The sequence below is a fragment of the Lycorma delicatula genome, chromosome 7, assembly GCF_047948215.1.
Source record: "Lycorma delicatula isolate Av1 chromosome 7, ASM4794821v1, whole genome shotgun sequence".
NCBI classification, from domain to species: domain Eukaryota; kingdom Metazoa; phylum Arthropoda; class Insecta; order Hemiptera; family Fulgoridae; genus Lycorma; species Lycorma delicatula.
In genome coordinates this window covers 6,174,604-6,188,334 of record NC_134461.1, presented here as the reverse complement: position 1 = coordinate 6,188,334, position 13,731 = coordinate 6,174,604, and the positions used below count along the sequence as shown (strand labels likewise).

The following is a 13,731-nucleotide window of genomic DNA, read 5'->3' as shown; positions in this document are numbered from 1 at the left end:
ACATCTACTGGTTGCAATAGAGATGTCAACCCTCCTGATTGCTTTTGCCATACACACCTGATCCGATCTAAAATTAAGGTTTCATCCATCCAACTTAATTCCTGTGCTCTGATAATAACTCCATTTACCTGTACGGTAGGAAGAGTTTTTCTTTTAAGAACAATGTACGGAGGTAATTTTGATCCATCAGAAGTAATGCAAACCATAACACTACACCTTTGTTTTTCATTACCACCAGTGCAAATCGTAACACTTTTTTCACCTTTTTTGTTTACGGTTTTGTCAAATGGGATTTCTAAATATACGGGGGTTTGATCACAATTTGTATATTATTACTCAACAATTTTAATCATATTTCTGATTTTCTTTTCATCTATGTACATATTTCTTAAACTATATGGTAGTTAATTGAAACTATTTATAGCAGTAATCTGACTTTTTGTATGTGCAGTTTTGTTTATTTTTTCACAAGATAGATTTATTACTTGTTTTGCTAGTAATCTTCATTTTGTTATAGTGGTAGATTAAAGATTCATTTGTAAAAGATTGTTTTAAATTTAAAGACTTAGTCTTTCTATTTCTTTGTTATAATATTTAAAAGTCCATTTTGCATATTTTTTAGTATTTCTATTACATTTTTCTAAGCTCCACTCCAAGAAATAATGCCGTAATTAACAATACTATGGAATAAAGCATAATAGATGATGGTAAAGTCAGCCCATTCATTTTTATTGAGAGTGTAATCAACAAACTTTTTCCTGTAAAGCATCTAACTACTTAAAGTTTATATGTGTTTGCGTAAGATCAAAAGCATTAAATAATTTAAAGAAGTCAGCCAATTAGATCCCATAAAACTATTTCTGTAATTATTAATGATATTATATTATTACCTATTACCTATTATGATAGATATACCTATAATTGTAATATGAATATAGGAAACTAAGGTGGGATGAAACAAAAACATATTTAAATAAAATCACTCAGGTGTCAAGGAAATTATTATTGAAATGAAAATATATTTGAAGTGTTACTCTGTTTAGGTGTGAAATTTGGATGGTAGACTGAGATGAAAAAGAAACTAACTTTATATAACAGTTATTCTGAAAAGAGTGATGAAGGTTAGTTAAGACCTTAATATCAGGGATTGCTGAAATTTAATGCACAGTCACAAGTGAAAAGAGATTTCCCCTAATATTTTCTCATTCCACCAATGAAGAATGTCAGCGATCTTTCCTTTATCCATGACTTCACTGTGTCTATTAGTTCATCATCTATTGTGAAATGAATAAATACACTTTTGTTACTTTAACTGTGGAAATTGGGATGCCAAATTTTTTGAGTGTGTAATAGGTTCAAATATAAACTTAATAAGAGTCTTGGTGATTCCATCTGTGGTCGAGCATTATAAGATTGTAGAATTATTGGTGCTGCAGATCATCAAATACAACACACAGGTGTCTTAATGTATTTTAATGTCTCTATGTACTGCAAAAAATTTAAAGTCGACTTGGCTTTCTGGTAGTCAGTCAAGTAAACTTGGAATCCCACATCATTGTCAGGAGAATCTTTTTTGCAAAGACTATGTTCTGAATTTTTTGATTGTAGCAAACCATAGTGCCAGCATTCAAAACATTGCTGTTCTTCTTCTAGGTCGTAAAGATGTAGCTGTGAAGTTTCATCACCCTAAATAATTGCTTTTTTGATATGCTTATCTGGATGATGTGTTTTTGTGTGATGCGGCAGTCATTATGAATAGATTCATCCACTTATTTTGGTGCTTCCCATCAGAAAGAAACTGGTCGATCATTACGAAGTTCTACTCAATATTTGCTTTACCAGTTTCTGATGCACAAAAATTTATTGGCCATCTCCTCACAGTAAATCTATCAACAGTTCTTCACCATAAAGTCTTATAGACAGCAATGAATGTCACTTTTTCTGCTAATAAAAATTCAGTTGCTACATTTTTTTGGTCACATTGACAAAGCAGGTGCATTCAACTCCTTAACAGTATTCCTTGTAACAATGAAATTCATTTCAGGGTTGAAGAATATACCTTCTACAGTATTATAACAATAGTTCAGTAATAAGTCATATTCTAAGATATAAGAGAGTGATTAATCCTCGGTCTTTTTTTTATGGTTAGTTAGTAATATTAGACTTTCATAATTAACTTTGTGAATGCTTTAATGTTTTATTAGTTTTCACTTTTTTTACATTCTTATTTTATCAAAGAGTTATGACTTAATATTTCATTAATTATAATTCAAAAAAAATTATGTTTTAAAATAAATTAATTCTTTATAAATATCATAACATGTTGAATATATTTTTAAGTCTATTTTTCTCTACCTCCTACAGTTGTTATGAAAAGTTCTTATTTAGCCCATTTATATATTTTTTAATTGTGCATTATTTTTCATAATACAGTTCAGTAAACCAGACTTGCTCATCCAAGTTATGTTGCAATAAAACTCATTTTTCCTGTCTTTAGTAAATAAAAAGAAATAAATATTTTTCAACATTGTTATCTAAATAACTGAATATCTTGTTATTGAGACCACTTTTTGAACACTATATTTGCAATTATTTCCAAAAGATAAACAAGCAAAACTAAAAATATGAATTATTTTTATGACAAAACATAAGAAAATAAAAATGTATTATATAATTTTTAAAGATTAATTTTTCAGGTTAAACTTTAGTCTGCAGCTGTGTGCTTAACTAGAACAGCTATATTTTTTAAACTGTGATTTATTCTTATTAATTACTTGTAGTAATTTTTTATAGCCATTTCAATAATTAGTTTCATATTAATTGTTGTTTATAGATTCTTGTATATTGTTTTGCTCTCATTAGTAGAATTGAAACAAGTTAAAATATATCCTAATGTTTTATTTACATTAGATTATGCTCAAAATAAGGTTTGAATAGAATTTTGTGTTTGCTTCTTTTGATTAATTAATGATAGAAAACTGAGGAAAGAAAATTTTTATAGTAATTTTATTCATACAACATGGTGTTGAATTGTCGGAGAATGTTTGCTATTTATGATAAAAAAAAAAAAAAATTATTAAAATCCGTAATAGTCTGTGATGCAGATCAAATGTGACTGAAAATATAATTCCCCATTCTACATAATTACAGGGTACATAAAGACATATTAACAGAGTTTTATGAATTTTACAGATGTCCGAGGTGTTTTGCTCTTAGTTTAGAGAACGTAGAACGAATGCCAGTATTAGGTTGATCTAACGATATTTATGAATTAATATGATGTTAGTCATAAAACTAGTGAAGAATAACATGAAAGTTTTTCTTAAAACTTTGGCAATTCTGGAGAAAATTATAAAACAAAAACTCAAAATTATATACACTTGTACCATTTTCGTAACTTTGAAGCTCCCGCCTGCATAGACTGCCTTTCTACCTGTTCTTAATTACAACTAAAAAAGAACAATAATCCACCTATGATAAATTTAAAAAAATAACATTGTTAGTTACCATAAAGGATTGAATAATTGTTGATGTAACATGCAAGTTAAAAACGAATACGATATTTTTCGTATTCGTTGGATTATCCCTACTAAATGGTGGAATAGGAGTTGTCATGGCGGCTATGTTGAAGGTATGTGTGAACCGGTAATTTTACACATTAAGAAACTATGTAATAGAATATTCAATAAAGTACTCTTTATTATGACTTTGATATGTATGTGATTTTTTAATGAAGAAAATGTAATTTTAAGTGAAATTTACTCTTTAACCCCACTTTAACTAGTATGAACTAGGCTGACAACTATTAAATTTGAACCAGCTTTTTGTTGTTTAATTATTTTATATTTACAAAATAACATAAATTTATGAAAATTTGATTAGAATTTACGTTGTATTTTAAGCCATTTCGTATAACTTTTGTAATTATTGAGAAAATAAATATTTGAATAAACCTAACCTTGTTTTTTTGTTTATTTATAATTTAAAATAGTTTTTTGTCTTATATTTACGTTATCACGTAGAAAGTAATTTCTGCTTTAAGTAAATTTAACTCGTCTTAGTCGTTTAAAACGATCGTGTTTTATTCATTTAGAGTTAAGATTTTATAACAGATTTGACTTGACAATTCAAGTTGGATAGTTATTTTTTTACTGGTTTTATCTTAGTATTTAGAGAAAAAAAGCTTTTTCAGTTTTTTCTCATTTTTTATAGTTTTCATTATTGTGATATAAGTAAAAGATAATTAATTTAATATTATTTGCTTGATATCTTTATTTGTAATTAACCTAAATCCACTAAAATTAACATAAGAGTTATATTTTCTGTTTAAATCCTGGACTGGTGTAGCTTTCTTTAAAATTCATCATGTAAAAAAAAAGATAGAAAACATGTAAAAACTCAGATAGAAAAAATTGTGTAAGTTTAAAACTGGTGTTCGGTCAGATTCACAAAACGTCCCATGCCACTAAATGAAATTTGCTCATAAAACATTGGTTATCAGGCATGTAATTCCATACACAATAAATTTTTTCATAGTTGAAATGGGTTTATTTATTTTTCCTGCATTTTTTAGTTGCTGAGAATAAAAAAAAAAAAACATTATTTTTTACTGTAAACTTGTCATTCATAGGATGTGTGTTTTTTAATTTATTCATATTTTTATTGATGAGGTAAGATGAAATAATATTGGAATTGTCTTGTATATTGTTAACATGTCAAATTTGCCTATTTGTTTAATGAAGTTTCTGGTTTTCTAATTGTGAAAGCCGTTTAATTTTATACACCTCTACAGGACTAGACTTAATAGCGAGTTCACAGGTGACTGACAGCAATTTGGGAGTAAAAAAGGAAATTTCTTTACATTAGGTCTAGTCTGGATGAAATTGATTTAAATTGCTTTACAGATATATAGTCAGTGAAATAACCTAATTTTCTCCAGATGTTGTAAAAATTCTTATTGAAGATGAATTGATTTAATTCTTCAGGTCTCATGGGTTATATGACCACCACTATAAATATCCAGTAAATATCTGCCCATGTTCGGTTATGAGATAACCAGATATATGTATAATAAATAAATCTAAAAGTATAAATATAATCTAACCAGAGTTAAGGGGAACGCTCACTAGTCAAGGTTAGTGAGCAAAGCGAGTGTAAGTTAAGTTTGGTGGGTCTTTTAACAAATAAATATATATTTATTTGGTTATTTCATAACCGAACATGGACAAATATTTATTGGATATTTATAGTGGTGATCGTATAACCCATAAGGCCCAATTCTTCATATGTTAGACTTTTATAGAAAAACCCATTTTTTTATGTTCATCAGTATGAAGTTATGTTTCTTGTAGGATGATACATGAGGATACCATTGTAAGGGTTAAAGGATTAATTATTTTTGCAATATGTTGGAGAACCTTTATTTTATTCTAATTCCCCACATACATTTAAAACAGTAAGGAAGAAAATTGAAAAAAAAAAATTATCTGTAAAAGAATCATATGGTGAGCCTATATAAAAATCACCATTTGATTACCTTATTTCCTCATTTTATCACTTTATTAACTTGATTTTATTATTTTATTTTAATAACGGAAATATTCTATAAAAAAACCCACAAATTATACCTTAGTTCACCCTTCATGTAAACATTCTAAATTTGATTCTGTACACGTGACATAGCTTGTGAAAATTAATACTAATTTTGTCAACTCTATTATTTATTGTAAAATATGTATCTAAATTATGCCAGTGTAAGTATGCATAAGTATTTATACATATATACCTGAATCATACATTCACACAAGTATGGGATATGTATACTGAGGTGAGGATGTAGTACAACTTGAAAAAACCTCAGGTCCAGCACTACTGGATCATCTTCACTGTTAAGTGAGTGCTGGATCATCTTAATTTTTATTAAATTAAACTAGTTTAATAAAGTTTCTTTGAAGTAAAAGAAATTAATTTATGAAACGAAGAGACTTTAAATAATTTATTAGTATTCTATTAAAATTTGTTATCTTTTAAGTTTGATTATTATTTGTAAGTAACATTAGTAGTAGTAGTGCCTTGTAATCTTGAGCTTGCAAAAATTAAATTTCATTTAAAAAAGAAAGATTTTTTAAAATTAATTTTGAAAAAATTTCTTTGATTATAAATTATATGTAAAAATATATTATTACGCTTACCATTAACACATTTTAGTTTTAAAAAAAGGCTAATAAGTTTTAAAAATAATCCTATTAAGAAATGTGAAATGTTTTTTAATAATTTGTGAAAATTGCTAGATGCTAAAAAAAGTGTAAGCATAAAGTTTCGTAGTTAATAATAAATCGATTAAAATTTCATCACTAGCACTAGATAGGAAATCTTGGAGAGCTGCATCAAACCAGTCAAATGACTGAGACAAAAAAAAATTTCATTAGAATTATATCTTGCATTTAAAAAAAAATTATATTTGAGATTTGATTAACATTCTAGTATCCGGTGATTTAGGAATAAAATAATTTACAGTATAATGCACCTTGATTATGGTTCAGAAATTATATTCAGATATGGTTATATTCAGAGATTCGCATTGTAGGCATGACTTGCATTAATACAATGGAGAACCCAGCCTTCCCCTTTATAGTCTAATTTTCATAAGAGTTTTTCAAATCCTTTGTAGTTTAAGTATCATTATGTAAATTTCTTTTTCTTATTTTTTAATAACTATGGGCAATTTTTTTTATATTGACAAATGCCAGGAATATGATTTTTAGTTTTTTCATTCATCTGACTGGTTTGATGCAGCTCTCCAAGATTCCCTATCTAGTGCCAGTCATTTCATTTTGATATACCCCCTACATCCTACATCCCTAACAATTTGTTTTACATATTCAAAACATTGCCTGCCTGCACAATTTTTCCTGTCTACCTGTCCCTCCAACATCAAAGCAACTATTCCAGGATGCCTTAAGATGTGGCTTATAAGTGTGTTTCTTCTTTTAGCTATATTTTTCCAAAATCTTCTTTAATCAGTTTGCTACAATACCTCTTCATTTGTCACTTTATCTACCAGTCTGATTTTTAACATTCTCCTGTAGCACTACATCTCAAAAGCTTCTAATCTTTTCTTCTCAAGTTACTCCGATTGTCCAAGCTTCACTTCCATATAAAGCTACGTTCCATACATATACCTTCAAAAATGCTTTCCTGATGTGTAAATTAATATTTGATGTAAGCAGATTGTATTTCTGACTGAAATCTCGTTTTTGCCTGTGCTATTCAGCATTTTATATCGCTACTGCTTCGCCCATCTTAAGTAATTTTACTTTCCAAATAACAAAATTCTTTTACCTCCATAGTCTTTTCTCATCCTATTTTTATATTCAGTGGTCCATCTATTTTATATCTACTACAATTCATTACTTTCATTTTGTTCTTGTTTATTTTCATGTGGTAGTTCCTGAATAGGACTTATTCATTGTTTAATCTAAATTCTTTTTACTCTTAGCTAGAATTACTACATCATCAGATAATCTTAGCATCTTTATTTTTTCACCTTGCATGGTTACTTTGGATCTAAACTGTTCTTTAACATCATTAACTGCTAGTTCTATGTAAAGATTAAAAAGTAATGAGGATAGGGAACATTCTTGTCGGACTTCCTTTTTTATTACTGCTTCTTTCTTAAGTTCTTCGATTATTACTGTTGCCATATGGTTCCTGTAAATGTTAGCAGTTGTTCTTCTCTCTCTTTGCTTGAACCCTAAATTTTTTAAAATGCTGAACATTTTATTCCAGTCTATGTTATCAAATGCCTTTTCTAAGTTTACAAGTGTCTTGCTTGTTTTTCTTTAATCTTCTTTCTATTGTTAATCTGAGCACTAAAATTGCTTCCCTTATTCGTATACTTTTCCTGAAACCAAATTGGTGTTCTCCTAACACTTCTTCTGAACAGAATTCTAGTTAAGATTTTTGATGCGTGGGTAGTTAAGCTAATTGTTCTCTATTCTTCACATTTATCTGCTCCTGCTTTCTTTGGTATCATGACAATAACACTCTTTTTGAAGTGTGACAGAACTTCTACTTTTTAATAAATATTATACACCAGTTTGTATAATCTGTCACTTCCTCACCTGTACTGTGCATTAATTCTGCAGGTATCCCGTCTATCCCAGGAGCCTTTCTGCCAGTCAAATCTTTTAATGCTCTATTAAATTCAGATCTCAGTATCTCCTTTTCCATCCTCTTCGACTGTCTCTTCTTCCTTTATAACACCAGTTTCTAATTAATTTCCTCTGTATAACTTCAATATATTTCACCCACCTGACAACTTTTCTTTTATATTATAAATTGGTGTACCATGTTTATTTAATACATAATAGATTTTAACTTATGTACCACAAAATTCTCCTTAACCTTCCTGTATGTTACCAATGATCATTTCTTTTTCCACCACCAAACACTTTTCTTTAATCCATTCATCTTTCTCTAATTTGCACTTCCTTTTAATAATATTTCTTAATTGTCGTTAGGTCCTTTTACCTTCTTCATCACTAGTATTCTTATACTTTCTACACTCATCCATCAGCTGCAATGTATCTTCTTATATCCACAGTTTTCTACCAGTTCTCTTTGTTTCACCTAGGTTTGGTTCTGTTGATTTAAGAATTTCCTTTTTACATTCTCCCATTCTTCTATATTTTCTATCTTATCTTTTTAATTAGATCTCTTGTGATGCCCTCCTGAAAAATCTTTACTTCCTCTTCCTCAAGCTTCTCTAAATTCCACCTATTCACCTGGCACCTTTTCTTCAGGTTTTTAAACTCCAATCTACATTTCATTATCACTAAATTATGGTCGCTATCAATGTCTGCTCCTCGTCAACGAGTTGATTTCTAAATCTTTGCTTAATCATGATGTAATATATCTGATAACTTGCAGTAACGCCCAGCTTTTTCCATGAGTGTATTCTATTATGATGTATAAATCCATAATTTAGTAATGACAAACACCCAGGTGTTTGCAATTACTAAATTATACTTCATGCAAAACTCAATCAGTTTGTCTCCTCTTTCATTTTGTTTGCCCAGCCTGTATTCACTCACAATATTTCCTACTTTGTTTTTTCTGATGCTTGCATTCTAATTTCCTATTATTATTAAATTTTCATACTGTTATGTGTTTGATTGTTTTGTCAATTTCTTTATATACATTCACTATCACATCATCATGGGCAGTTGTAGGCGTATAGACGTTAACAATCATTGTCGGCTTAGGTTTTGATTTTATCCTGATTTCAATGATTCTATCACTATGCTTTTTGAAATACCTGTATTTGATGCTGAGTTAATTATTTTAAAATCACATGACCAAAAACTTCACTAATTCCTTCTAAATCTACATTTAACCTGCCCATTTCCCTCTTTAAATTTTCTAAACTACCAACCTTTTTTAGACTTCTAACATTCCATGCTCCGACTCGTAGAATGTTATTTTTTATTTTTCTGGTGACCCCTTTCTTAGCAGTCCCACCTGGAGATCTAGTTTACCTAATGAATATTTTACCAAGGAAGGTGCCTCCATCTTTGTTATATGGAAATGCAGAAAGCTAAATTTTCCTGGAAAAAAAACAGTCATAGTTTTCTGTTGCTTTCAGCTGCACAGTACACAGAAGATCGAGTGATGTTGATATGACCGTTTAAGTCTTCCTGACCTATGCCCTTAACAGCTAATGAAAGAGCTGCTGTCCTCTTCAGGAATCATTCCTTAGTCTCACTCTCAACAAATACCCCAACAATATGGTCTCACCTTCGGTCCAGCCACTTTGTATCTCTGAGGACTCAAGCCCCCTCATCATCAGCAAGCCCTCATGATTCATAAAGGGGGAGGAATGTTTTAATTTGTAAAACTACTTCATGATTAAATTCAGTAATGGACTACATATTAATCTTGTGCTGTGACATCTGGTTATTAATTTATTACTAGGTATTTCAACTGGAGCTCACAATTCAATAATAAACATGATTAATAAATTAAGTTGTTTATAAAAAGTATTTATAAATAATGAAAGTTACAACATTAAAAATAACTTTTTTTTTTAATTAGTGTTGATAAAAACAACAAATATTTAAATCTAGTAAACAAATCATCTTTTAAATTTAAAAAAAGAAGAAATTAAACAATTTCTGTTCATAGACTAACCTCTTTAATTACTAATATTTTACTGCAGCACTATTTAAAAAAAATTTTTTAATCATGACTTGATTGAATGTAGGTAGCATACATATCTAACTGACATTTTTATGTATCTTGAAGCATTTGATTGTCAATTCTATGCTGTCGAGCACTTTTTGGACTGAAAAACATTAGCTGCATCTTTATTGTCTTCATCTTTATTTTCACTGATGTCTTAGTTCATGTTTTTATCCCATTAACTGATTAAAATTATTAATCTGTAGTAATAAACCAGAAAGTAGTTGCAGTTGTTCAGTTTTGTTTAAATTTTTTCTTTTGGAAATGTGATTTACTCATCCCCTGAAATTTAATTGTTTGTATTAATGTCATTTTCACTTACAGAATTTGAATGGATATCCTGGACTAATGTTTGTCCCTCGAATATATTAATATTTGTCGGATTATTTAGCTCAGTATGTGATATAACTATGCCTTCCCAAAGGGATGTTTGTAATCGATTATACATTACGTTAACATGCTGACAGTATACCTCTGTGATATTTGCTAATTAAAATAAAGCTTAATTTTAGTAAATTAGTTAATTAAAAAAATTTTATTAGTTTGTCTATTACAGTTATGCTTACTGTGCTTTAATATTCTGAGATGATTTAGTTGAGGCATACCATTTTTTTTTACACAGAAGAAAGTCATTTGAGCTCAAGATGATTTTGTGCAGAACAATTTTTAAGAAATTAAATTTGCTACCATTACCATGTATTTTTAAGTAGCAAGTATTGCTGTTTTTTTTTTTTTTTTTTTTCATTTAACCACCAAACGTTTAGGCATCATAAATGGCAGCTAATACTGTGTGGAGGATTTCACAAATGGTAATGGTGAATTCTTTTGCAGTTATTAATTTATTGGTGGTGTTTTATTACAATTTATGTACAATTGTTTTTTTAATGATTAATTCACGGCCTGAACCAAAAGCTTGTTTAAAGAAAATTAAAATGGAAATTTTGTAGTGAAAAATGTTACAATATATTTTTTTTTATGTTCTATGTAAAATGTTTGTATTTTTTGTGGATATGTGACATGATTAATGGAAGTTGCTGTAATTGCTGTTGTCACAAAAGTAATAAAATGAAATTAATTAATAGTTGAAATAAACAAAAAAAAAAGAACTATGAGAGGTAATCTGGAACCTTCCAACCTTCCTTTTACTCAAAAGTGTTATACTTAATCACACACAGCAGTTTTCATAATCGCATTTAATAGTTTTTGTAGTAACAAATTTTGCCAATATGCAAACTCATAATAACATATTTTAGAAATATTTCTAAAATGTCAAATGTAAAATATAGTGATTAAAAATGTAAAGAAAGTTTTTTTTTATAGTAATTCTTGTAAAAATTACAGCAATTAGTATTGCCTGTAACCGGTCAAAATATATGAAAAAAAGTCTAGCATTTGTACAACAATGAACTGAAAATAAAATTATGTAAAAAATTTATGTTCAGTTTTTGATAAATTTAGCTTAAAAATTAGTAGTAATTTTTCATGCAAAAATAATAGTTTTTATATTTAGGCATTTTATTTTTGGGTTGTTTGAAGAGTGAGATATTAATTAGTGTTGTGTTTAATTTGTTATAGGATAAAGGACAGCTTATGTTTGAAGATAAATGGCCATCGATGAGGCCAATCATTTTGAAATTGTTGCAACAGGAACCAGTTACACAAAATGAGTGGCAAGATTTATTTTATTCAGTACATTTAGTTTGTCTTTGGGATGAAAAAGGGCCTTCTAAAGTTAAAGATGCTCTCAAAGATGATATTATGGATTTTATTAAACGAGCGCAACAGGTATTTATCTATGAATGAAAGACTTTTTACATTCATTATTTAACTGAATGCTTGGAATAATTAAATTTCTATATTTATGTTTTACTTTATGTATTTTTCAATGTTAAAACAAAATATGGAATATACCTTAAATACTATAATCTGGCTAATGAAAGAAGACACGATTTGACCTTGAGCTGTTAGGCTTACTGCATACAATTATCAAACAAATTTATACACTTAGTCATGTGATTATTTAGTCACTGCTATCGATTTCATAGCTTGTAATGTAAGTTCGTACAGTAAGTGACATGACAACAGATTGACTTACTTTTTCCTCTGGCCAGAATCTTTCGCTGATGAGACTGTCACCATACTAGTAACTTATTGTCACCGTTTGCCTTTTATTTTTTGTCAGGCACATCACATTATTTTATGTTCTTTTTTCACTTGCACAGTAAATTTCTGATAAATTAATAATTATTATGACAATATTGGAATCGCATAACTTTTAGAAACACTAATTTTTTATTTTTAAAACAGTCAATAAAATCAACATGAAATAATTTGTAAAATTGTATAATATATTACATTATTTTTTACAAAATTCTTGCATCTAATTACAATGATTTATTTTTGACTGAGCAGCAGTCTTTTTTACTAAAGGGCTTGTTTATCAGATTTTTTTTTACTTCATGTGTTAGAAACTACTGAAAGAAAAAGAGGTAGTAAGTAATTAGCTATTGATAAAATTAATACAAATTACTTACACGATGAAAGATCAAAATAACACAAAAGTAAAATAAATGCACTGATTACTGAGACTATAATTTGATGAAATAATTATATAAATATTTTTTTAAATTTAAAATTATTTAATAAAACTTATTTTAAAGTTAGTGAGTTTCTTAAATGTAATTAGTAACCAAATATTTATGTAATAATAATTAACAACACGACTCAAAATATGCAGCAAATTACAAAAACTTTCAAGATTTTTATGAAATATCCAAAGAATTTCTTCAGATAGGATCAAAGTTTATGAAACATTTGGTCAAATTTTCTTCTAAGAAATATTTTGTGGTAATAAGATGGTGATTGTGACAAAGTTACCAATTTGTGCCTAGCCATATGTTGTTTGAAAAATAATAACAGTTACAAAAGCATAATGTTTTCTAAATTAAACTTTGTTCTGTTCTGTGAGCTTGTTTAAACAGCCAGAAAAAATAACATCTACATTTTAATGAAACACACATTTTTTAGTGTTTTTCAGTATACGCTTACAGTTTTTTAGTTTTAGCTTATTTTTTAAATTTGCAATTTCCAAGCTTTATAACTGATAAAAAAATCTGTTATGATGTGTAGTTAACATAAGCTAAAACTATTAAAATATGTTTTTACTTTCATCAGATTTAAGGACAGTTTAATAATAATCTTGGTTATAGCAGCCATTAAAAAGAATGTTTTCTTTGCTACCAGTAATTGTATCAAAATAGTTTGTTGATTGTAGTTAAGAAAATTGTAGAAAAATTTGTTGATAGTCGAAAAATGAAGAAATGTCACCTTAACCTTAAAGTTTAAAATGATTTTTATTCTGATTACAATCCTTTTTACCATTTTTTAATTTTATTTCTTTATCATCAATCATTTCTTTTTTTATGGTCATTTTGACTTATTTTATTTAACACTATAATTTTACATATTAATACTTGGAACATTAATACA

The 13,731-nt window shown here is 28.2% G+C and overlaps 1 protein-coding gene across 1 annotated transcript in view; it reads left to right on the top strand.

The window, feature by feature from the left end:
* The first annotated feature begins 3,607 nt into the window (after positions 1–3,607).
* The window catches only part of Cul5 (cullin 5), a 92,086-nt gene continuing 81,962 nt past the window's right edge, over positions 3,608–13,731 (top strand). Inside the window, exons 1-2 of the mRNA XM_075370699.1 lie at positions 3,608–3,631; positions 11,818–12,027. Of these exons, the coding sequence (XP_075226814.1) occupies positions 3,614–3,631; positions 11,818–12,027 (228 nt within the window). The 5' untranslated portion in view covers positions 3,608–3,613. The remainder of the gene's footprint in view (positions 3,632–11,817; positions 12,028–13,731) is intronic.